This window comes from Falco naumanni, chromosome 4, assembly GCF_017639655.2.
Source record: "Falco naumanni isolate bFalNau1 chromosome 4, bFalNau1.pat, whole genome shotgun sequence".
Classification (NCBI taxonomy): domain Eukaryota; kingdom Metazoa; phylum Chordata; class Aves; order Falconiformes; family Falconidae; genus Falco; species Falco naumanni.
This window is the reverse complement of record NC_054057.1, coordinates 110,347,990-110,374,165: the sequence shown is the minus strand read 5'-3', so window position 1 is coordinate 110,374,165 and position 26,176 is coordinate 110,347,990. Positions and strand designations below refer to the sequence as shown.

Genomic DNA, 26,176 nt, shown 5'->3' with positions numbered 1-26,176 from the left:
GTGTTTTCCTGCTTTTTATTCCTCAGTTACACGGTTTGTCCAGCAGCATTGTGTAAATGAGAGAAGACAGGCTGACAGTGTCACTTCTTTATTGTTTCACAACAAACTAGTCATGTTCACATACTAAGCAATTGTTTTTATTTTATACATGATTATAACAAAAGTGTTCCAGTACTAATAGAAAAAGCCTTATTCAGAATCTGCCGGAGACTAAACCTGTGTGAAACAGTGTTTAAAAGCAGTCCCTTTCCTATTAAAGAAGTTGCATGTCCCTGTCTTTATCTTTTTTTAATTGGCAGGGGCAGCATCCTCCAGTCAGTTGAAGTGCTCTGCTTCAGAGATAGGACCATGCAAGGGGTGAGAGACATAACACACAGCATTATCTTTGAAATAAAACTTCCAGAGAGAACCCTTGGCCCAGGTAATCCATTTAAAAAAACCCCAAAAAATCCTTTCCCATTTTTTTCCCTCTCCTCAATCAGTGTGAAGATGGGAAAAAAATTAATAATACTAAATCATTGATTATGCTAAGTTATCTCAAATGCATTTTAAATTGTTTGAATTTCTGTTAAATGTCTATAAAGGAAATGGTTCCTTCTTCAAAAAAGAAAGAAGAGACCATATTTTCTTTTATTTTTTTTCTCTTTATATTCTGTTTCTGATTTAAAAAAGAAGAGTCCTAGTGTCATACAAAATACAAAAGCCAGGCAATTAACCTCTTTTTTTTCTTGTTAAATTTGTATGCAGGCCCTCAGCTAGAAAAAATGCATATGATAGTGAATTTATATGATGCAAACTTCCCTGTATATTTCTAAAATGATAGAAGTCTGCTACAGAGTGGGCATTGTTTCTTCAATCCCATAGTGAGGTAGGCAGATGTATGTCCAAGCAATAAACTTGTAACGTTAGAACATAATCTTAAATTCTGTCTACAGGACAGTATCACAAAATTTCTGTTTCATCCCAGAAGTTCTGAATACTTTGGTTTTTTTACATATATATATATATACACATACATACATATTTATATATAAATATAGTTATTATATAATTAGGATATATAATTCTTTACTGAATTTATAGATGGGGTCTAGGGAACGTGAAAAGATGGTTGAACTTTGCAAAATATACTGAGTTCTCAATTACGGATTTACTGAGTTCTGAACATACCGGTCTGACATTAAAGATCTGGAGGCTTGATGAGGAATGATGCCATCTCTGTCCTAAATTTGAAGCAAGCTGAACAGACAAAAGCAACACATCAAACACCTGAGAGTAAAGGACTTCTCCAAGAAGCATTGCTTTCGGTTGATGTAAAACAGGAAAATTTGTATAGCAACTTACACTAGGTTGTTAAGATGCAGATTATTTAAGTATAGGTTTAGAATTTGTTTGTTTTTTTCCAAGAAGGTTAAATCCAACAAAAATTCATTATTCTATCCTGCGATATTAAGGCTTTCATTCTTTCTTTCTTTCTTTCTGCCTTCCTTTTTTTTTTTTTTTTTTTTTTTTTTTTTTTTTTTTTTGCGTGTCAAACAGGTTGTCCCAAAGCTGTTGGATGGGAGAAAAACCCAAAGGGAGCCATAGGCCCAAGGATGGTGAATCTCAGTGAATGCATGGATCCAAAAAGGTTTGTTTATTATCTTTTCAGTTTCTATGGTTTTCTTTACTTGGGCTTAAGGCATAACAAGTTGAAGTGTGAAGTTCAAGGACTATCTGTCTCTGTTAGGTAACAATATGCAGTAACATATACTGTGCATTGTTTGGATCGTCGTATTGGAGGTAAGGTCTTTAATAGAGTGGAGTGCACTGCATGCAGCAGAAGTGTTTGCAGTTTTTAACTCTAGCTTAAAATTTCAAATGCATTATATTTAAAAAGGAGTGGAATGTAGCTCATAGTGTTACAGGCCTGTGGTTTTCATAGAATTCTATAACTTGCAGGTTATTAAATAATGAAAATAAGCATGGAGGAAAGTTCAGCCTTTTGGAACAGTTACGAGTGTGACAGGAAAGAGCTCAGGAAACATCACCTTAGTGATTTTTATCATTCTGTACATCATGTATGGGCAATGGATTGAAAACAGCCTCATTGCAGAGCCTGTTGGCTCATCTGCTTTCACGGACTACGTGTGTGTTCTTAACTTTGAAACACTGTGGGAGTGTGTTGATCTAATGATTTAGATTAACATTTTACTTACCAAGCTAAGCCATTTTTATCTTGCAGTTGTGGCAATTCACAGTATGTTCATAAGATATTAGAGAAGGTTCATTTGAGAGTTCGTAATTCTTTAAGTAAATGCTGTAAGTAAACTTGACCTTTACTTGTATGCATGCTCACTTCTGTTAATTCCCACAGAGACTGTTGGTAATATGCCAACCTTGGCAACTGCCATCTTAAATCCTCATTGAACAAAAAATTTACTGGATACTGCAAAAGTTTATGGTGTATAAGGGAATGAAACTATCAGGAATCTGAGAACTGTGATGATCTGACATGATGGGAGTTTTAACACCCTCTGTTCTGAGAAATACAAAGATCTGACACTAGGTTGAGCATGGATTTCCTACCTCATTTTCTTTCTAAAACTTTCACAAAGAACTAACCATGTTTTTTAGGGGGCAAGTGTAGTATTTCATGTTAAGGACAGATGTAACTGAATACAGGAAACCAGTTAATTTTAAAAAAGAACAAAAGGTTATGGACAGATAGTCTCTGTCTTATCACTCAGCATCTTGGCTGAGATGCTGTTTTTGTTTTCATGCTTGCATCATTTTGTTACTAAAATTTTAATTTTGGATTGTCACCTTTTTCAGAAGTCCTTAGAGACTTTTTCAAATTCGTTAGGAAATAAGTGGCTTTAGTAGATTGTATACCAAGTCCAGAGTGGCTAACTGACACCTTTTCTGTATATCCTAGCTTTTGAAAGAGAACATTTCCTGCCAGAATTTCATGGTTAATAACCATGTTGTCAAATGTCTACAAACTTCTCTTTTTATTCTTGTTTCAATAGTGAATTGCTCTTTTGTTTTTGAGCAGTGCAGTCGGCTTTTATAAGAACGTTGATTAGCAGTGTTCAGCCAACACATTGGTTATAAGAGGAGGTTCCAAGTTGTGTCAGGAACTGTGTGTGTATTTATATAGAACAACTTTTGGCATCTGCTGTTTGCCTGTTTTTCTGTGTGTCTGATTGGCAGATTGGTTAAAATTTTGTGGTTAGGACCCTTAAGAGCATACCATATGTGTCACAAGCAAACAAGCAACCTAAAAAAAAGTTCTGAACTCCTTGCTATGCACTGTATCATTAGGTGGAAGTATGCTTGGGGGACTTTGGTTTCCATATTACCTGTATGTTGCATTGTTGAATTCTTTCTCTCCTTTTAAAAAAACCCAAAACTGAACTTATTCAGTTGAAATAAAAGTAATTGGTTTGTTGAAGAAACACAACAACACTCAGAGGCGTGTTGCTATTTATTTCGTACATAGGTTAGCAGAGTCATCAGTGGATCTTAATTTGAAATTGATGTGCTGGCGGTTGGTGCCTACTCTTGATTTGGAAAAAATTGTGTCTGCCAAGTGTCTGCTTCTAGGAGCTGGTACACTGGGTTGTAGTGTTGCAAGGACCTTGATGGTAAGTCCTGAGTTAATCCTAAAAATAATCCTGTTTCTTGTAAATTCTGAAAATTTTTTTTTGAGCCGCTGCAATGGCACGTAAGGGAAAAAATGTATTCTTTTTATTAAAGTAAACATCAAACATACTAGTTGATATTATAAATTGCAGGAAAGAGGTAAGATCTGTAGCCAGTGGAAATAACTTGAAGTTCTGCTGATGGTAGAATAATAGATATAAGATAATCTGAACAGAATAGTAATTTATTCTGAATTTACTTAAAAAGAGTGAACAAGAAATTCTGGAACAAATTATCAAACTAAAAAGATCAAATTCACAGTGAAGCACTTGAAGTAACTGTGCTGATGATTGCTTTCAGGGGTGTTTACCACATCCCACTGAATTCAGTAGGGTTTTAAGGGATTACTATTAGATGATATATTTTGGACAGACCAAATTTTCTGTTCTTACTTTAGTGCAAGTATAACGTTGTTACTGCGAATAACTTCAAACCCTTGATCTTTCCAGAAAAATTGGACAAAACTCTTGAGTTTCTGATATTACTCTAAAGTATGTGGCTAAGCCCATTGTATTTGTTACTTAAATTACTTTCTCGTTTAGGGTTGGGGGGTCAGGAAGATTACATTTGTGGACAATGCGAAGATCTCCTACTCCAACCCAGTACGACAGCCACTGTATGAGTTTGAAGATTGTCTCAGCGGTGGGAAGCCTAAGGCACTTGCAGCGGCAGACAGGCTACAGAAAATCTTCCCAGGAGTGGTAAGATCAGTATTTCAAATGTGTTAATATGTCCCTTGGAAGAGAACCAGTGACTTTAAATAACTATTCCAAGTTCTAATAATTAAGCCTTCTGAGTGGGAAAAATACTACACAGTTGTTGATTATTGACAAATTATAAACATTGTACTTCAAGTATGCTGTACCTGTTAAACTTTATTGAGACAAAAAACACTTGTAATAATGAATATAATTGAGGATCATTTGAATCATCTTGTAACTTGTTGGCGGTGAAGTAAAATTTTTTCCTGTCTAGTATGTCCTAAGGAACTTTCAGTAGTGGCTGCTTTTAATACTGTGTTTTCCCACTTTGCTCTTAAATGTGAGTTTAGACATATTAGTTGCCTATTACGGGTTCAGAAGGTCTTGAAGACACTAATAAATGTATTCTTGAGATTTCCTATTATGCTTTACACTCAAAATTTGCAACCTTATGTAAGTTGCTTTTCTACATTAAAGGCAAATACTTTAACTTCCATAAAAGGGAAGTAATTCATAGCAGCCTGGAAAAAATATCAGTGTTGGCCTTTGACCAAAGTACTCTTCTTTTTGGGAGCCTGGTTGTAATAACTTACTATCAAAATGAAGTAGTTGAAAGGGAACAAAAGACAATAACGATTTTTAAAGTTGTTTTAGAAACTTTATGGTGAAAGAGCCACCAATGGCAGCCTCTATCCTCTTTGACTCCAGGGATGTGTATCATATATACATTATTCAGTGCACACATTCAAACACACCTAATCTGCAATGCTGAAAACCAAGTAGGTTTAAAAACAAACCCTACAAATGTTTGCAGTTCTCTCAGTTTCCGTCTTCATTTGGGGAAGAATTGATGTGGCCTATATAGACAGTGTCTCAGCTTGCTCTATCATGAACAACATTTTTTTTAATACTCATCTGGCATGTGATAGAAGTCACTCAACTGTTTATAGTTCTTGTTTTGGAATTGAGGCTATCTTAGATTGGTAGCTATAGTTACCAGAGCTCAGCTGGCAAACAGTATCTTAACCACTTACATAGTAACAATAAGTCATGCATACTCGTTATGCAATTCTGTATTTAAAATGCCCCTGATTATGTTACCAGTCAAAATATTAAGAGTTACAGTGTGGTATATAGATTTTTCCATTATTGATGCCCAGCATTGTGAACAACCTTTACAGAAGATAATTTCTAAACATTTTTATGTTTGTTTAGTTTGACCCAAGGATTACTCTGAGCTTTTGTTCGGCTTTTATCTGCATTGGTCCTATTATTCTCATTATCTGTGAAATCAGTATCAGTACTAAGTAGTAGCTCAATAAATATTTGAATATCAAAAAATGATCCCCAGTATGAAAAACTGCTAAACATTTCACTTTCTGAATTTTTGGTAAGTAAATCAGAAGAGACTCTCTGAAAGTTCCTAGAATTTTATTTAACCTTGCTGCACTGTAGTGTTACTGTTACTTGGTGCTATGGCTGTGGTTTAACCCCAGCCGGCAGCTGAGTGCTACGCAGCCGCTCAGTCACACTCCCCCTGCTACCTCAGTGGGATAGGGAGGAGAATCGGGGGAAAAAAGGTAAAACCTGTGGACTGAGATAAGAACACTTCAACAATTGAAATAAAATAAAACAGTAATAATAATAATATACTCATAAATCATAGAATGGTTTAGGCTGGTATGAACCTTCAAGATCATCTAGTTCCACCCACCAGCCCAGGTTGCTCCAAGCCCCATCCAACACAGCCTTGAACACTGCTGGGGATGGGGCATAAACAACTTCTCTGAGCAGCCTGTTCCAGTGCCTCACCACCCTCATAGTGAAGAATTTCTTTCTAATATCTCATTAAAATCTATCTTCTTTCAGTTGAAAGCCATTCCTCCTTGTTCTGTCGCTACCTGCCCTTGTAAAAAGTCCCTCTCCAGCTTTCCTGTAGGCCCCGTTAGGTACTGGAAAGTCATTATAAGGTCTCCCTGGAGCCTTTTCTTCTCCAGGCTGAACTCCAACTCTCTCAGCCTGTCTCCAAAGGAGCGGTGCTCCAGCCCTGTGATCATCTTCATGGCCCTCTTCTGGGTCACCTCAACAGATCATTGTCCTTCTTATGTTGGGGACCCCAGAGCTGAATGCAGTACTGCAGATGGGGTCTCAGGAGAGCAGAGTAGAAGGGGAGGGTCATGTCCCTCAACCTGCTGGTCATGCTTCTTCTGATGCAGCTCAGGTTTTGGATGCCTTTCTGTAATAGTTGTAATGAAGGAGAGACAAAAAGAGAGCATGAAATAAAACCCAAGAAACCCAAGTGATGCACAATACAACTGCTCACCGCCCACTGACCAATGCCCAGCCCCTCCCCCAGAAGCAGTTGGCCCCTTCCAGCCAGCTCCCCCCAGTTTATATATTGAACATGACGGTCTATGGTATGGAATATCCCTTTGGGTAGTTTGGGTCAGCTGTCCTGGCTTTGCCCCCTCCCAACTTCTGGTGTACCTGCTCACTGGCAGAGCATAGAAACTGAAAAGTCCTTGACTGAGAATAAGCACTACTTAGCAACAACCCAAACATCAGTATGTTAATTATTATTTGCAGACTAAATGCAAAACACAACACTGTACCACCTACTAGGAAGAAAATTATCCCAGCCAAAACCAGGAGAGATAATAATTTAGTTATAGGACTATATAACAGTAGAACAAGTACTGAGAAGAAAGCATCAGTGCAGTGTCACACAGAGCACCAACATGGTGCTAACTAGGGTTTGTGTCACGTAATTTCTCGCTTCCTAAACATGAGAAAATGAAAACAGGAGTATTAAGAAAGAATGAATGGTTCATTTAGAAGGAATAAAAGCTGTTTGTGGAATCCTGAATGATACAGTTTTGCATGTAGAGATAAAGATCAAAAATTAGTGTTACGAGTGGTGGTGTTAGAAATAACCAAGAAAGCAAAAGACCAGGCTGTACTATAGAATCTTGAGATTGTGAGGAGGCTTTAAAAAAAAAAAAAAAAAAAAGTTAAATATAATCTGGAGAAGAGCTCCCAGTAATCAGGGGGAACCAATAACAATGCTTTAGTGAGCCTGTATCAGTAAGTGTAGGGACATTTGTTATACACAGAAAAAAAATAATTTCCTGTTCAGTAGAGTAGTAGCATATACAATGTGCAACACGTACTGTAAGAATTTTTTCTCTACCGTATGCCTCAAAGGTTGTGCATCTACCACTTGATGGTACCTCTACCACCTACCACTGTTTTTCTAGCACATTATCCCATAGTATTATGCATTCTCTTTTGTTTCCTGGTGCCATGGATGGGTCGCATCTGATCAGCCTTCAGGTTATAAAAATCTCCAGATCCAGTAGCTTCACATCCAAACAGTCCCAAAGCACCAGGACTTTACCCAGGCCAATTAAAGGCTTATTGTCAGTCCCGTACTCGGTCTGCTGCTTAAACCTCACCACTCTTACATGCCGTCAGCACGATATTAACTATTTGAACCAGAGTTTTTACTGTTAAGCCCTGTTAATTCTTGTTAATGCTAGCATGTTGTTTCTTTGTATATTTACTTATGGTCAAACATGATACCTCTTCTCCACAAATGTGAAGCTACTGGATCTGGAGATTTTTATAGTCCGGCTGACTTTGCTAGACTTCTCAAAATGGAACTGCATTTGTTACTGCAGACTGCACTGATGCTTGTCATCAAAAGCATATTTATCAGTCTAAATCTCCTTGAATGAAAAATTATTTGTCCTGGATTTTGAGCCCACTCATTTCTCTTATACTGAAGGAGTAGTCAAAGCTGTCTCTTGCTGTTCAGAAACTCACACAGTCCTTTCAAGCCCGTGGGAGTCCAAGCAGTAATGCTGGTTCTGAAGGCATTTTTGAACAATTGGTTTTACATTTTTGTGCAGTTCACTTGCAGTTTAATTTACTTTCTTTGATTTCACTGTGAGTAATATTTTGCACACAAAATGCAATTTATCCTAGTTGACTTTGAAATGCTTGACTTCTCTATGTAAATTATTTTATTTTTATTTTTTTAGTTTTACATCCTTTCTAGTTGGAAGAGAGTAACCACCTCGTCATTGCAAATGAAACAAGAAATGGCATGGAGCTTTGATTTGTTCCATTCCACTTCTAAGATTACGATTAGCTGTGGCTTAGAGTTTTATAATATAAAAAGAAGGGAGTACTCAGAAATAGCAGAATTTATGGATTCACAGCCTTTTATGACAAGTAGGTAATGCACAGAGTCATTCACCTAGCTGCTGTGGAACTTAACTTTATTGACTTTCTTATACAGTCATTTTGTGAAGTATTCAGGCATGAAACTCCATTGTATTCAGCATTTTATCATCCTTTGTACTATATTGCATGAGGGGACCACTTTACATAGGTATTTCCAATAGAACAATTTAGTGATGGCAGCATCACATTTCTTGATTTTCTGTGTACCTTCCCATGGCACACTTCTGATCAGGTTTAAATATTGAGCACAGATATCTTCTGAGTGATCGGAGCCATGGTTTAACAAAATGGAGAAAGTTGATAGAAGTGTGAATAAAAATGAGGGAGAAAGTTATGGTAGCACCACAGATTGCAGTATTTTGATGTCTGTTTGCTTTAAAAAAAAAAAAACCAAAAAAGCCTGAAACACAAGCAATGGATTCTCAAGCATGGCTTTGGTCACCTCTCAATGAAAGTGTTGAAAAGTGCGTTATCTTTTATGATTTTGCATGTCACTGTAGTCCCTTTTTTTCTAATACTTTATGGCATGGTAACTAAATGTTATATTGTTTTAGGTAATTCAGAGACATTTTAAATCTTTTGTGAGTATGAAGGTTCTGGTCTTAAAATCTAAGCCTTTTTGTGAGCAGTCAAGCAAAACTTGTGTAGAGACTCCTTGAGATTTTGTAATTCTGTGGGATGAATGAGATCTGTCTTTGGGGATATATGAACATCTACTTCGTAAAATAATATCCATGTGCTATTGCAAGGTACCCTTTTAGCTCTTTTTGCCCACATTTGACTGCAAAAGCATACCTCAGCTACCTTTAGTTGCGACTGGTGTCTTTTTTTCAAGGGACAGTTATTCAAGTAGAATTGAAGCTATCGAAGCTGCTGGACTCATGTATTCTTACAGCTACAGTCACTAGATAGTTGTTGTTTTTTCTGAATTCTGTTAAGATTTTAGTATTTTACAAACCTTTTTACTGTATTTCTGTGCAGCTAGTGTATAACTTATTTGTTTATTTGTTCATTTATTTTTTTGAAACAAAAATTGACCTCCAAAGTTGCCAACAGTGTCAGTTATCTAATAAGTCAACATTTATGTGCAGTACAGGGGCTTGATGAGTTATGTGTAAGTACATCACCCATATATAGCATGGATTAAGTTTTGTGTTCCTGCCACAGCTCTTTGGAGGTGATAATGACAATAACTACCTAATGTCTGCTGTTGATACAGAGCTGTCCTCACTGGGAGACAGAGGAGCTGCCCTGTTAACAGCGTATAGGTCACTGTGGACTCTACATTTTTCCCCTTGGGTGTGAGGGGAAGAAGGGGGGGAAAAAAAAGGGTGTATCCTTTGATATGGTTAATGCAGACATTACCCAAATGCATTTCCCCAAGCTGCTATATGTGTCTCTTTATCTTCAGGGGTATTTATGATGTTTAGAATGTATACTTTCCTGGTTATTTGGCTCACCTGGATTTATGAGTTGTGCATGTAATTGGTCTATACAAAAGCACATTCCACCAACCTTCCTTTCTTCTCTTCCCATGTAATTTTATATTTGCTAGATCTAGCTTTTGAATTTTGGCTTTTAAATTGTTAGTGCTTACAGCACAGTGACAAGCAAGTGGCTTTGGCAAGGCCTGTGCTTCTGTAACATGTATGAAGGATCCATTATTCTCTTACAGCAGATGGCTGACAGATTGTGCTAGCATACTTCCAAATGAGTGAGTTAATTGTTTGCGTTGTATACGCATTGTGTATATGCTTATTTGGCTCTTTAGCCATTTTTGGCTCAATATGCCCTGCCCAAATACGGAGTTGGAAGAGGCATGTTTCTGCAATAGGAACAAGCTCTTTCAGCATCTGCATAGTGCAAGCCTCCAGACATCCAAGCGCTGGAGTAACAAGTCTCAGAAGTGATTTTCTTCCATATCAAGTTCATGTATTCCTGGTCAAATTACGTGAAAATCATTAGAGACTGTTGTTCTCCTCATAAAGAATTTTAAACAAAGAGGAGAATGTGTGATACTTTGCATCTGTCTTACTGTAATTGAATTAATACTCAATATCAGAAATGTAAAGTACATCCCATTAACACTGCATGTGAAGTGTCTGCAAAGATAATCCAGAACAATGGTTTTATATAAGTTTAATGGCATGATCATAATCATATGTAACACCTGTTTCCTTGCTTTTGTAGTGATGTTTGTAACCTCTGGGATGAGGAGCAGTTCAGCCACCTACTTGTAGTGATTTCCCAGGCCTAATAAGACCTTCTGAGAGACTGAGCTTGTTAGTGCGGGCACCATGCCACCTGAACATGGTCGGTCTGCTCTCATGACCCAGACTAGTATGTTTGCATTGAGCTGCTCCGTTGTGGATGAATACAGCAGCTGAGCCTGCCAATCCCTCAGAAACGTCAGCACTGTGCTTTAGTGCACAGCCCTGATACACAGAGAGATGTAAAGAACAAGTTGCCATTCTGCCAAACAGTAATTTAATTTGTACTCTACAGTTTTGTATTGAACTTAATGCTAATTCTATTCAGTTACAAAGTTCTCTTTTTCATATGTTGTTTTCTGTCTGTCTCCATCCAGAGCTCAGAAGGCTATAACATGAGCATCCCTATGCCAGGCCACCCCGTGAATTTTTCTGAAGTAACAATGGCACAGGCTCAGAAGGATGTGGCTAAACTTGAAGAGCTTATTGATGCTCATGATGTTGTTTTCCTACTAATGGACACTAGAGAGAGTCGATGGCTTCCTACTGTCATTGCAGCCAGCAAGAGGAAGGTATTGTACCATACTCTGCTAATATCCTTGCCAGTATATTTCAGCTCTTGCATATCAACCAGCTATGTATACCTAAAAGAACTTGTTGGGAAATCGAAATATTTGACCTACGTGTTGTGATCGTGCAGGATTTTTTTTCTTGCGTTCTGTGGCCTCAAAGATTCTGTATAAGGCGGGAAAAGAGAATGTTGAAAAGAAGAAAGAGAAACTTTTGTCATGGAATTATATAGGTTGAAAGAGACCTGTGGAGGTGATGTGGTCCAACTCCCTGTTCAAAATAGAGTCAACTTCCAGCATGTTGCTCAGGGTCTTGTCTAGTCAGTATCTTTTGAGTATCTCCAAGGGTACATATTTCATAGTAAGACTAAGAGAAATAATTTAATAATAACAGAATCATAGTAAGGAGGACTAAAGTCATTACAGTAATGATTGACTGATAGGGGATGTGAATTGTAGAAATTTGTCTGAAACCAAGTTTTCAAAATATGTCTCAAAAGTGAAAAATTAGAAAGTGAATTCTGCACTTTAAAAAGTATGCCAACACTTTTTTGGTTAAAAGTTAACTTCGCGTTTTTCCTCATTGTCTTATTGGAAAACATACCATTGTGCTGAGCCAATGCACCCAAACTCTGCCTATGACTCTTATTGAGGTAGTGTTGAATGCTTCAGCTGTTCCTGTAGCTTAAAAGTAATACCCTCATGCTACAGGCAAAGAAAAAGGGAGAGAGCTGCAGTACATTAAATTAAGATTATGAATTTTTATATTAAAAAAATTGATATCTGAAACCTTATAGATTATGCTCTGTATATGAGATCAGTGAGACAATATGCGTAAATGCTTATATACTCAAAATGTCTTTTGTGGTCAGCATACAGTCCTGGTGATATGAACCAGACTGAGAAATAAAGCATAAGCTTAACCAAATTTTTCCAGGAAGAATCAGAAAAGCATATGGGGAGAAGATTTTGAGCCTTTTTTCCTGTCCTACAAATCTTACTGAGGTTTAGATCTGAATGATAGAGATTTTAGTCTTGTGTGAATGTTGTTCTTGAAAACAGTGAGGCATTCAAACTTCCCCTGTGAAAGAGTATTCTAAATCACACAGGGTTCTGGAAGCAGCATCTTTCTCCAAATTAATGGTGTTGAAAATACGGTTTTGCTGAAGAATCCAACTAAATTATCCTGAACACTTACTTGCTATCATGATGTAGACTTCAGTAAAACAGTCTCAAGTCATCTTGATATTTCTTAATTTAAGAATTATACAGTTGCATGTTTGCTCAGTTAAAATAGCACAAAATCAGAAAATGCAAGTATTAAGCTTTTAACATGTCAGCTTAACCACAGTGCTCATCCTGTGCAGGTTGTGGTATAAATGTAATGATGTCCATAGCAATTTATTAAGTTGTGAACTTAACACGAGAGTAAAAGAAAACATATGTGTGTCACAGCTGAGTCAGTATTGTTATTCAATCTTTGATTTTTGTCTTTTCTAACTTGTGTGATTTTCCAGCTATGACAGTTCTAGTTTCCTAATAGTTGTTAGTTGTTTGTAGTTTCTTTTCTTTGTGTTTATGTTATTTTTTTTTAAAAAAGGACAGTAGAAAGGAGAGAGAGAATGCAGATTTGTGGTATTTGCAACCTAGTTTTATCTTACAAATGCCAAGTATGTGCCCCTTTCTGAAGTTTATGTTCATCTGAACATAACTAAATTTCCTCTGCACCTGCTTTGCAAGCAGGTTTTTTTCAAGTCAAAAAATTATCTTTTTTTTTTTTTTTGAAGCCAAGGTCTTAAATTATTTTCTTCCATTCTTTCCTTCTTTTAAAAATATTTCTGATCCTGAGCAATAGGCTTGTATGTTTTTGTAGCTCAGATGAACTTCCCTTTGCTAGTGAACTATGCTGCCAGTGAAAATATCAGTGTGTCCCTTAGTGTGGACTTCAGTGAGGTATAACTTCAGGTGTAACTGAGTGTATGTACCTCCATAACTATCAGTTCCTACTTAATTCTACTGTTTTTTCTGCAGTTGGCAGCTGTGGTCTTTCGGCACTCTTTGAGCTGTTTAAAAACAGCACAGAACTGACAAAAAAAAGAGGAAGTTTGCAAAGCTGAATACTGAAACTGGAAAGTGCCAACCTGCTCTTTCATATGTGTGAGGATTGGTAGTTGTAAGCAATATATGCAGTTTTATGTGCAGCCCCCCCCATCTGGTTCAGTCAGGATAGGGTTCTTCTAATAATTTTTAAAACTTTTGCTTAGTTAGCAGTCCCCCGCTGCATTTACCTTACAGTATTCAAATCGTACTTTGAGGGCAAATTTTATAATTTCTTTGTGACAGTTCTCTGCTACTTAGTGGCATAGTGTGTCTGACTGCATCTTAGTTACTTGATTTTCATAAGATCACTTGGATGTGAGAAGATGGATTTCCCTGTCACTGAACAAGCACAGCACTGAAATCTCAAAAAGTGCAATCTTGAAATGCTCATACCTGCTTTTCAGCGTGCTTCAGGCTGATAAATATTTGATGAGAGCTGTGCTTCAAATATGAATAAACATTACTGGGAGACAGCTCTGCGGAGAAGGACCTGGGAGTGCTGGTGGGCCAGTTGCCCACGAGCCAGCAGCATGCCCTTGGGGGGGGCCAAGGGGCCAGTGGGTCCCAGGGGTGCGTGAGGAGGAGCGTGGCCAGCAGGGAGAGGAAGGGGTTTCCCCCCCCCCCCCCCCCCCCCCCCGGCTCTGCCCTGGGGAAGCTGCACCTGGAGTGCTGTGTGCATCCAGTGCTGAGCTCCCCAGTTCCAGAGAGACTGGGAACTACTGGAGAGGGGCCAGTGGAGGCTACAGAGATGATGAGGGGACCGGAGCATCTCCCTTCTGAGGAAAGGCCGAGAGAGCTGGGCCTGTTTGTCCTGGAGAAGAGAAGGCTGAGGGGGAGCTGGCCCGTGCCCACAGATACCTTAAGGGCGAGTGCCAAGGGGACGGGGCCAGGCTCTTCAGGGGGGCCCAGCGGCAGGCGAGGGGCACCGGGCACAAACTGCAACACAGGCAGTTCCAGCTGAATGTGAGGAAAAATGTCTTTCCCTTGAGGGTGACAGAGCCCTGGGGCAGGCTGCCCAGCGAGGCTGTGGGGTCTCCTGCTCTGGGGACATTCAAACCCGCCTGGACATGACCCTGTGCAGCCTGCTCTGGGTGAGCCAGCTTTAGCGGGGGGGGGGCTGGGTGCTCTCCAGGGGTCCCTTCCAACCCCACCTGCCTGGGATTCTCTGAATTTGTATGACAGCTGTAAAGCTGAGCACTGCTGCAGTTTGGACCCCAAAGTTTCAAAACAGGCACACAGAAAATGAAAATACAGTGAGTGATAATCTCCTCATTAAAGTTCTCCTCATATAAGCGGTACATGAGTAGAAGTAAGAGTTGGTTTCCCCATGTAATCATTCAGTTGCCTTGATGATCTTTGGTACTCCTGCAGTCCTTCCTCTCAAAACAAGTACCTTAGACAAACACAAAACTCAGATGTTGAGTCTCTGTATCAGATGTGAAATCCCTGTTTCTGCTGAACACTGGAACTTTTAAAATTTTACTAATTTTTTTTTTAAATACATGCCAGAAGGTACACTTTTCCGTAGTGTCTATAAAAAACAGATGGTTGGTTGGTTGGTTTTTATTATGAGTCAATCAGTTCAAATAGTTGCTGGACAGTAAACTGATGAGAGAGAAAGAGTTTATTGCAGTGGGAAGTGTTTAGCAGTATTATCAATTTTTGATAATACCTGCTGTGCCACGTTATTAATATTTTGCAATGGGAATACCATCTTTAGGCTTTACAGGGGGATGTAGTGAGAAGATGCAATCTCTTACTTGTTCGCTGTAGACCTGGCTGTGCTACCACAGATTCAGCAGCATAGTTCTACTTTAGGACTGAGGAAAGAGTAAACAAGGTTGAAAGTGAATATGCAGAAATTATTTGAAATACCGAGAATGATGAAGAAACTCACAAGCTTACTAGTTAAGATGCCTAATTCTTGACAACTTCCCTCAAAGTCCCTCTTTTAAATAATTCCTGGCTATAAGAATGAAAAATGACAAACTACTGTGCTGCAATTTCTATCTAAAATATTTGCATATCAAGCAGTATATCTTTCCTTATATTTTACTGGCTGCAGTCATTATCGTATAATTGTTTTTGCTTTTTGCTATATCTAAATCATTGCCTGTAAGTTTGGTAAAATCTGCTAGTTTAAGTATTGGTTTTCTGATATTATCATCATAACATATAGCTTCAGATTACTCTAAGCACTTGTCACAAACTGAAGAGAAAGGGGAAAATGATGACAGTGTAATTGTGTACCACAGCTGTTTGTGCTCCCCATGTGACTAAACAGATGCATATGAAGACCATAAGTAATCATTAATTGCTTTCCTCACTGAGCAGAATTTTTTTTGGATAACAGACTTGTTTCATTGCTTTGTCACACAGCAGTGTTTAATGAGTTGTATTTCAGACCACAGTGAACTGAAAAGACTACACAGAGGATTTCAAATTACACGAAATCTTGTTATTAATAGCCACTGTTGTACTAAAGTGGCACTTGGAATATTTTAGCACTTAGAGAATATGAATATACAGAATATGTAACAAACTTGAAACTAAATTCTGAGCTGGAACCAAATCAAACTTTTCAATAATGATACTAATTATTGTATGAATAGTGGGCCAATTTGGCTGCATGGATGTTAATTCATATCAGTGCATAGCAGCTTCAGCAACTTTAGTGAGACATTGAATGTTAGTTGGTGTGAACCTAGTTTCAGATGTAAACTAACACAACACATTTATGGAGTTCCTGGTTTTTTTCTTTCATTACACAAAGCACACTTGCTGATGATTAGAGGGAGTTATTAATTTGTATCAAACTTCCCTGAAAGACACAGAAAAAGGTAATGGTTTGTGCATTTCTGAAACTGACTTTTTTGGTTTGCTTTTTATAAATGCTTGACAACTAGAATTTGCACCTATCAGAAAATCTGTTGTTTATGGCTAGGGGGATAGCTATGTAGTAAATAGGTCATTGGTCCATCTACAGCATGTGGGTTTTTTTGACATTCAGAGTGAATAAAACCTTGAGGCCCTTTTTCCCCCTCCCCTTTTGGCTTGCTTAAAATCTGTTTTTCTTTGTTGTTCACAGTTGGTCATCAATGCTGCATTGGGATTTGACACATTTGTTGTTATGAGACATGGACTAAAGAAACCAAAACAGCAAGAATCTGATGATTCATGTTTCAACAATGCCTCTGGTTCTTCTGATCTGTTGGGATCATCACTCTTTTCAAACATCCCCGGCTATAAACTGGGTTGCTACTTCTGCAATGATGTTGTGGCACCAGGGGATGTGAGTAGAACCTTATGCAAATGGTGGTTATATATCTTTTGTTGTGACTTGAATTTTTATTTCCTTTAAATGTTTTTTCTTAAAGGGATTTGTTTTATGTTGATATATAGAGGATTAAGAAATAGCTTATCTTTTATTTGGAAGATTAAAGAAATTATTTGCACAGAACTAGAGATGTTTTGTGTAGTAAGGCAGCTAGTGACTTTTGAGTTCCCTTTTTTGTTTCCTTCAGAATTGTCTCTTTTTGTAGTCCACCAGGGATCGGACATTGGATCAGCAGTGCACAGTCAGTCGACCTGGATTAGCTATGGTAGCTGGAGCACTTGCAGTGGAATTAATGGTTTCTGTCTTACAGCATCCAGAAGGGTGAGTCATTTCTGGATTGGCTTTCAAAAGGTGTTCTCTGAGAAATAAAATTATATTAATTTTTTGGGGAGAAGGAGGAGGAAGTACACATTAAGGACAATTCTGTAGGTGTAATGTTGCCTGTAATGTCATGTCATGTATAGGTCATATCTACTATAATAGTGTAATTTAATAGTGTTTAAGAGAGAACTGGGTCATCAATTCTTTTTTTTGGTTGTTGTTTTTTTTTTTTTTTTTGTCTTGGAAATTGGCAGTCTCTCCTTCTGAGTTTAAAAGTAGAAAAGTACTGAGAATACTTCAAAAGCAGCAAGTATTCCTGTTAGTGGGTCTTGGCATTCCTTTGCTTGAGTGTATTTGATAATGAGTTATGATAACTACATATGCCACATGAAGGGCTTCAAGATAAGTATTGCAAAGTGGGCTTGATACAAAAATTATTCTGAAATTCTGCATCATGGAATTTAGGCTTGAGTTCTGTCTTTCAAAATCTGTGAAAGAAAAAGTGAGTTAGAAGTTGGACGTGAGTATGTTACAAGTCTGAGACTGATTCTGAAAAAGAGTTTTTATATTCCCATGCTGAATCTTACTTACTATGAAACAGACTTTCCAGATAGGTTCCTTTCCAGATTCTGAACTGTAAGCTGTAACAAAATGTGTTGAAACTTACTGGAAATTTTGACTGTTGAGAATGTGGTCTTGTTCTAATTTTCCTTCTTGGATTTTTGGCAGTGGTTATGCTGTGGCTAGCAGTAGTGATGATAGAATGAATGAGCCGCCTACTTCTCTTGGACTTGTTCCTCATCAGGTAAATAATTTGTGAGTAAATGCTTTTCTTTAAAAGCTGGGAACTGATATAAGGCAATCACAGACTTTGCCTCCTTAACAAAGACATAGTGTATGCTGATTCCATTCTCCAAAGGACTGACTCTCCATGTTTGTTAAAAATATAGGTATAAAAATAAAATAAAATCCATCACATGGGCTAAAGTAGTTGTGTTCCTGGCACTGTGTCTGTCTTACTAGTGGCCACACAATTCCTGTTACCTACTTAGCAGGAGTTTATTTGGAGCAGGCAGTATGTGAATAAGGCAACCTTTCTGCCTTTTCTGTTCCCCATCAGAACTGACAATATGAGCATCTCAAAGTTACTTTTGTTCACTCTTTAAATCCCTTCTGAGTTTGAAAAAAAATTTTAAATCCAGCCAACTCACAATTATTATAGTTTTACAAAACAGTTGTGTATTTCTGGTGCAATACAGCAGTCCTTATTCTTCTACTCAACCCAAACTCTGGTTACAAATATGTTACTGTTTTTCAAATTGCTGGATAGACTTGGTTTTATTTGTTGTATAGATAACAGTTCTTCAAAAACCTGCCTGCTGATCTTATCCTCGTAATCATATCCCCTGTGATTTTTATCACTGGCTACTAGAAGTATTTTGTGCCTCTTTCATTATGTTGCTGTCTGAGTGACTCTGGATGCTTCCATTGTATAAAGAAATAAGTTATTTGTTTCTAAGTGGTATTTTTAGTTTCTATTGATATTAGGGTTTTTTGTGCTAAGAATGAATCTTGATTCAGAAAAGGATAAAGCTACTAGTATGTTTTCTTTGCAACATCCTGGTAATCACAAGGCCTGGTCTATACAACGTTATTCTGATTTTATTTATAATTTTATGTAGTAACCAGTGTTTAAACGTGGGTCATTTTATGCACTGGGGTTCTCCTGGGAGAAGCCTGGGTTCTGCCTCTCCAGTTATTCTGGAGTCTCTCCAGTTCTTTCTCAGGGGTCTCTCTCCCATACCCCTGAAGCTTTTCTGTCTGTTACTGTGGGCACAGCCAGCTGCAGGATTGGCAGGGAACATCCAGTTCTCGCTTGGCTTGTTCAGGTACCTTCAGTACCAGGCATTGTCCTTGCTGGTGCTCATAATCTCTTCCTCTGGAACGTTCTTGACAGTTTCCAACTTTGGCACTAATTGGTAAGTTGGTAACTTCCCTAATGACTGACAGGTTCCTTTAACTAAGTTACTCCCTTATCGTGTGGGGTTATCTGTAGGTAAAACGGTAATGCTGTCATCAGCCAGGGCCAGCCTGGGCCAGCAGCTGCAGTGTATCCCAGGGAGGTTTTTGGATCTCTTGTGTCTCAAATAGGAAGGAAAAGCCAAATCTAAATCTCATGCATTTGATGATCCAGGTACTCCCTTCTGATTTGTCTTTGGAGAAGTTACTGCTTTCTAGTTGAAAAATGAATGTCGTAATTTCCAGGTAGTTTTCTGTAATTATCTGAATGTTTCCTGAGATCATATGGGATGATAATATGAAAGATATTTTACTTATGCTAGGTCAGTTTATGTTGAAAAATAACTTCAGTAATTCTGACAGTTGAATCTTTGTGACTCTCACACATATAGAGTGACATTGTTTCAAAATGGTGACTATGCTCCAGACCTCTGGGAAACAGATCTCTAATCTGAACTTTCTCTTAACACCTAAAAAGCAATAGTGAAGAAGTTATGCCCCACTCCCACCCCTCCTCAGCAAAAAGCTAGAAATTTTACATTTGTAGTAATTTTTTTTTTAGAATGTTTCCTAGTAAACTTTAGAAAGTTTACTGTGTCTACTGGAAAAATAATGATCTCACAGTTCATGTATTTCCTGATGATGTGAATGTTAGCTGTCCAGTCAGTCCAGTCTGATTTGTTTTATACCCTTATATGATTTTACTTGCGTTATTGTTCTGTTTTGGGCTGTGATTTGAGATATGATCCATTTCAAATATGGATTTTAATCAGAACACTTTTCATTGAATTATGACTTCTGTCAACCCTGTGTCTGTATTTACATTTACATTTAGTGACTATCATGAATGTCTTCACTTTTAGACATTCTAACACAAATATAACTTTAGTAGTAGGTATAAAATGAAAATATACAATTTGTTTCAAATATTGTGACATCTGATCCTTTTACAAACTGCTGATTTCTCTTAGTAGTCACCCATATAATCAGCTCAGTGAGTGCAATATTGTCTCCAGGGGTCTAAAATTAACTGTTATTTTCTGATGTGTTTTTTTTGTGTTGTTCTTTGTTCATTTGTTAGCCCACTTCTGTGGAAGAAGAAAATTAATTAATGCAGCAGTCCTTTTTATTAAGAGGGTATTTCTTTGTTGGGTAATAGATGTTGCACACTCATAGTCTTAGCCTGTCATAAATGAACTGAATTTATTTCCAGGAAGTGTCTTGGAGTTCCTAGGATAACATAAATACAAAGCAATGTGGTATCTGAAAGACTTGATTTTGTTGTTTTCTTTCTTGTCCTGGGTGTGGGGTTTATTTAAAAATTACAGTATTTTTGTATTCTAACATTATGTATGGCTTGGTGTTTCTGCAGAAATACCTTAGTGTTAATACTGTTTAAATTGCTGCTGGCTTCCAAGGTTTATGCTGTTTCAACTGCATTAAATGTATGGAGTGCATATCGGAAGTATTTTCCATAATGGAATTAAATATTAATTCAGGCATTATTTTTTGTATTGGATAGCTGCTTAAATTATGTTCTTAGTGATGTCTTTTCATTGTAATAGACCTGGAAAGCCACAGAATAAAAAAAGATGATCAATGGTCCGAATAGTTTATAGCCCATATGATCAAACCCTGCTGCAAAGTGTTTTCAGTGCTGTGTTACCAGAAAAAATGGTCTGGAATTTTAAAATTATGTACCCATAGCACCATATTAAGAACATATTTTAGGAATGTGCGACGGGTAAGGTTTTGGCTTATATGTTATAGGGATGAGAAAAAAAATATTTAACTGGTTATACCATGATGCTTTATTTTTGATCAAATTTTGCAATCAGAACAGTCAAACTCCAGGTGGTGCTGTGCCTCTATTTATGCTTAAATAGTGTTGCATTTAGAAAGTTGTGCCATTATTTATATCTATAGATAGAAAACCAGTAACATATATTGAGTCTAAATTATCTGAAGGTGTCACTGTGTTGGAACAGTAATACCCTAGTTATAGAAGATCTTCATCTTTTTATTGAATGTATGTGTCCAGTTCATATTGAATTTTGGAGATGTTTTTTGTGATTGTAGAAATAGTGTTGTAATTTTTTTCATCTTCCAGATCCGTGGATTTTTATCAAGATTTGACAACGTTCTTCCAGTCAGCCTGGCATTTCATAAGTGCACAGCCTGTTCAACCAAAGTAAGTCTGAGTTTGTCTGTACTTTATCTAAATGTACAGAATGGTCTTGCTCTAGGTCAGTCTTGGGGTGCCAAGGACTGCTCTGTATTTGACATTTTCTCCTGCTTCTTTAGGGCTTGGAATCTGTGCTGTCACTTCAACTAAAGTTCTTTTCCCCTCATACCCTTCTTTTTTAGCTGTTTTCCAAATTTCTGTGGCTTCATGTGTTAGCATGCTGCCTCCATGCAAACATTCTATTTCGCTAAAGAAACCAAGCAGAGACTAGGGCCAACATTTTTCTGAAAAGTTTATCACATAAATACTGTCAGTATCTTTTAGCTTTGTAGCAAGGGAAAAAATTTGGTATTGTTTTTAGTTTTTTAAGAAATCATTTCCTATGTCCGATGAATAAATATATCTTTGTACTTTTCCTGAACTTAGTATTGTTACAAATACACAAAGTTGTCTAAATTTCTGTTTTATGATACAAAACAAACCTATAAAGAACACTTAAGGAAAAAAAATTACTTCCATAACATTTCTTTATGGAAAAGGCTGTTTCATTTTGATGCTAGCGTTGACAGTCCTGAGTCACCCAACAGATTTACAGCTGTTGCTTGGATCCGAGCTGTGTCTTGCCAGAACACTGGGGCAGCCCACTAATGTGTCTGTGTGAGGCCTCCTCTTCAGTCTTGGAACGTTTTCCTGTACCGTGGCCTTGAAGAGTTTTTTCTGGCAAGTTTTCTATGGCCATGTAGTGAGAGTTCAAGAAATTTTGACTGGGATATCTTGATATGAAGATTCGGAGGTTTTGACTCATGATTTTGACTGCTTGGGAGTGCCGTTAATTTGGTTCACTTTTATGTACCTTGAGACTTACTGCAAGAAGTTCTTCCTGCTTTTTTCATTGCTCTTGTCCTTTACTGTCCAGCTATCAAAAACTCTTGAGGCACTATTGGTTTTTTGAGGACTTGCACAATTTCTTCTTCTACACTACTCCTTTTATTTTTCAAGGCTATCTGGGTACATTAGACAAGTTTTGAAGGACTATTGACGTCCATTTTCTTCTTTCAAGAGTTGAAGCACCAAACTTAAAACTGCTGTTATTTTTAGAAACAGATATCTACCCTCTTGAATAGCTGTAATCTCAGCAGTAGCTAAAACTTTATGATGGTGGAGGCTGAGAAGTTAAGCTGTTAGAATAAGTTCTTTCTTTTTTCTTCTTCTTTTTTTTTTTTTACTTCTTTTTATCTCCAATCCAGGACATATTGATATACAAAAACAATAAAAACATACATCAGTGTAGATAAATGCAGATATCAACTTTTTGTTAGCAAATAATTTTCTTTTGGAGGTCATTTTAAGAGAGACCTGTTTTACATAAACAGACTTGATTTAATAAAAACTGACTTGGATTTTAGCAGCTGTGCTATTCCCAGAGAGATCACTTTTCATGTGGTTTGGGTATTAAATTACTTCTGTGCTGAAAAGGTTGCTTCATTGGCGCATGTATTTCCTTACAGTAGAAGCACAGCGTTTGTTTACTTTGCTAACTTTCTATTTATTAGCATAAGAGTATGTCACCCTCTATTATCTGGAAATCTGATGCTAATACTTTGAAATGACAAATCCAATTACAATTTAATTGTAGTCTGTAGGTTGGTTTGTTGGTTGGGTTTTTTTTTTTTTAATGCAGCAATTTAGCATAATTTCATCCTGACCTATGTCAGATCTACTGTAGATTCAGACTTCTAGAACAGGAGAGAAGTGGCTTTTCTGATGTAGTTAAATTTGTTGGTACTTTTAATTTTCTTCTTTTTTATGTCAACATTCTCTTTCTTGAGTTCTGTCACTTTGTAACACTTAAAACATAAAACTAATGAATTGGGAGTTTTCAAAAAAATTCTAGTACATTCTTAAGCCTTCCAGTACAGCTGGATGACTTAGGAGAAGCCACTAGTGATCTACATGTTTAGAGATTAGATTCCATTTCATTTTGACCCACAGTCATGACTTCATTTCTCTGTTTTTGAAGCCGAAGATACCAGACGTCCCAAGTAGCCAGCTATTCCTTACCCAGAATTGTCCTAAACAGGCTGCATGCCAGAGAAGCTTCCCGCAGGCAATTTGTTCAGGAATTTGGGGATGGTTGCAGCAGGAAGCCAATCTATTTTTATTCTGGGCCAAATTTTCTTTGTGTGATTTCCCCCTCTGTCTTATTCTGGTTCCATGCGAGCTGTGCTAGAATGGAAAGTATCCCCTTTCGGAGCTGGTGGCACTGCGCTGCCCCTTGAGTGGTGCCAGAGGGGCCGTGGAAGCCCTTCTGGTGCACTTCTTCATATCAAACTGGTTCCGTTATGGGAAGGGAGAGTCCAAAGTCCAAATACAAAAATCTTTAGTATAGATATTTATTTGTAGTAACTGCTTCGCTTACAGAATGAGAATGTTAAGCTTATTAGTTCCTGTGCTAATTAAGCTCCCTGTTTACCCTGTTGGCAGCAAAATGAGAGTATTTTCTCATAATGTTATGGTGAGAAGCATTACAGTCCTATAGAAAAGTGAAGTGGTTCTGATCCTGTACTACCCAATCCTTGCAAGTGACTGGCTAAAGCCTTGAAACATGAATGTTAAATGATGTCTCTTTCTTAATGCAAAACTGCCAGTGTTTATATTTTAATAAGGGTAATGAAAATTTTCCTGTTATTGCTCCTCCCTCTTCCTTGTGCGTCATGAAATGAGCCAGGAGACCTCATAGATTCAGTTTAATGTCAGAAAAGATTATTGCTGCTAACCAACTTGGATATACAGATGCCCCCTGTTTTCACATATAGCTCACAGATCTTATTTCCTCCAGAGTTCAGATTTATCGTCCATGTGCTACAACGCTAGCTTATTTTCCTTAAAGATATTTCTCTCCTTCCCCTGCTAAGGCTGTGCTGATGTGTAATTATGTCCACTATCAAATTTAAAAACAAACAAAAAACCAAAGCAGCATAAGTCTCCCTACTAATTTTCAAATTCCTTCTCAACTTTCTCTTCAGTATGCTAAAAAATTGAGCTGCTCAACACATAGTTTAACTACTCAGTTTTTTAACTGCGGAATAATTTTATGACATACTTTGAAAGTTTTTATTGCATTTTGTGAAGGGGTGGACACTAGGATCAGGTACGGTATTCTGGGCACTATGTTACAATTTGTTTTCAGTCAAGATGGTTCCCTACCCTTGCAGATGTTTTCCCTTTTTAACATCCTAGGAATACATTAAACACTTCTGCTGTGGCATTTACTAAGTGCCTCTGTTGCGCAAGTTATTTATGAATGTTTCAGTTTTGAAATCTATCATCATGTAGACATAACAATGTTTTTATTGTTCTCATCTGCTAACTTCTTCGCATGCATTCTTACTTTAAATGGTTCCAGTCAGTTATGACAGTAACCTGCACTATTCAGTAACCTACTGATCTTTTTCAGTTGAGATAATTTTAATTTTGATTGCTGCAAGACCTTTCATATTTACCCTAGCTGCACTGAGAAAAGACTTTTGTATTTGCTTTCTCCCAGTAGCACCATATTGTACAGTCTGTCAGTGAAACTCTTTTTTATGCTATAAATTTCTCAGTTCAAGTATTGTGTTGGTCTTAAATAGAGATGTATAAGTCAGGGGAGAAACAAAGCCTTGGTCTTTCCTGCACTAAAAAAAGCCAACTCTTGCATAGCTTGCAGAAATAATGGAGGAAATGGAGAGAAATGTTTGTCCTTCAGGAATGAACACTGCAAAAAATCAAAATGATGTTTTAAAAAAGTTATTTCTGTAGCTGTGCTGTAATATTAACTCTATGTAACTGAGTCCATTTATAACTTTCCTTATTTCCTGAATTTACATATGTTAACATTTGACACTTCTGTGTACAGTGGAGCCTCTGTATTAATATTGGATAGATTTCATTCAGACTTAAAGAATGCATCATTAATATACCTAGGCATATTTTCAGCATACTGAGTTAAATGTAACACTTTTCTTACTCTTAAGGTGGTATAGAAATGTGCTTTATGATAAGTGACTTACAGAAATTAATCACTTTAGGCTTTGTTCTTTGAAAAAATGTCCTTTTAACACTGGGGGGAGTGGGAGGCAGGATTATCTTGCCCATAACTTTTGAAATCTTGGGCAGTTTTTACATCTCGGGATAAATTTTAAATTCCATGAGAGAACTGAAATAATGTATATTTTCAAAATTAGTCACGGTGAGGATGGTTTTACTGCTGGTTGCCTGAAAGATGTGCATTCTTGAAAATAATGCCTGGTCTTACTATTTGAAAAATACTGAATTTTATAATGTACAATGTACAACAAAATATAATGTAGATTATCTCAAGTAAAAGGATACTAACAGAAAGAAGCTGTGATGTATACTAAGAATGCTACATCACACACTAAGAAATTATGACCATGGTAATGCAACAATTATGATGGAATTTTGTTCCCTTAGAGCAGGGCAAATGTGATCAAGAACCCCATAAATCTTAAAATAACTTTAATTTTTAACTTTAAACATTACCCTGTTTTGTGAACAGGGGAAAGGGTGTGGAATCAGTGATATGTTCAGTTTTGTGCGTTGGAGAAGGTCAGGAGGTGTCTGTACAGACAGGATGGATGATAATTGAAAAATGGAACTTAAAAACACACCACCACTGAAACCTAGTAAGGTGGGAGAGAGCTCATTATCTGTGTCCTACATCTGCACAAAAATACATGTTAATGAAGTGTGTGTAGTTCAGTGCAGACTTGTTTAGTCCATCATGACTGGAAACA

The 26,176-nt window shown here is 37.3% G+C and overlaps 1 protein-coding gene across 4 annotated transcripts in view; it reads left to right on the top strand.

The window, feature by feature from the left end:
* ATG7 (autophagy related 7) overlaps positions 1-26,176 on the top strand; it is a 122,491-nt gene that overhangs the window by 12,903 nt on the left and 83,412 nt on the right. For all 4 annotated transcript variants that reach the window (XR_005827452.1, XM_040591003.1, XM_040591004.1 and 1 more), the window contains exons 9-17: positions 300-421; positions 1,540-1,630; positions 3,485-3,629; positions 4,230-4,388; positions 11,224-11,418; positions 16,604-16,807; positions 17,058-17,173; positions 17,903-17,978; positions 21,303-21,383. Coding sequence is in view for 3 of the 4 variants with exons in the window: in XM_040591003.1 (XP_040446937.1) it covers positions 300-421; positions 1,540-1,630; positions 3,485-3,629; positions 4,230-4,388; positions 11,224-11,418; positions 16,604-16,807; positions 17,058-17,173; positions 17,903-17,978; positions 21,303-21,383 (1,189 nt within the window). In the remaining variant the exon portion in view is untranslated. The remainder of the gene's footprint in view (positions 1-299; positions 422-1,539; positions 1,631-3,484; positions 3,630-4,229; positions 4,389-11,223; positions 11,419-16,603; positions 16,808-17,057; positions 17,174-17,902; positions 17,979-21,302; positions 21,384-26,176) is intronic.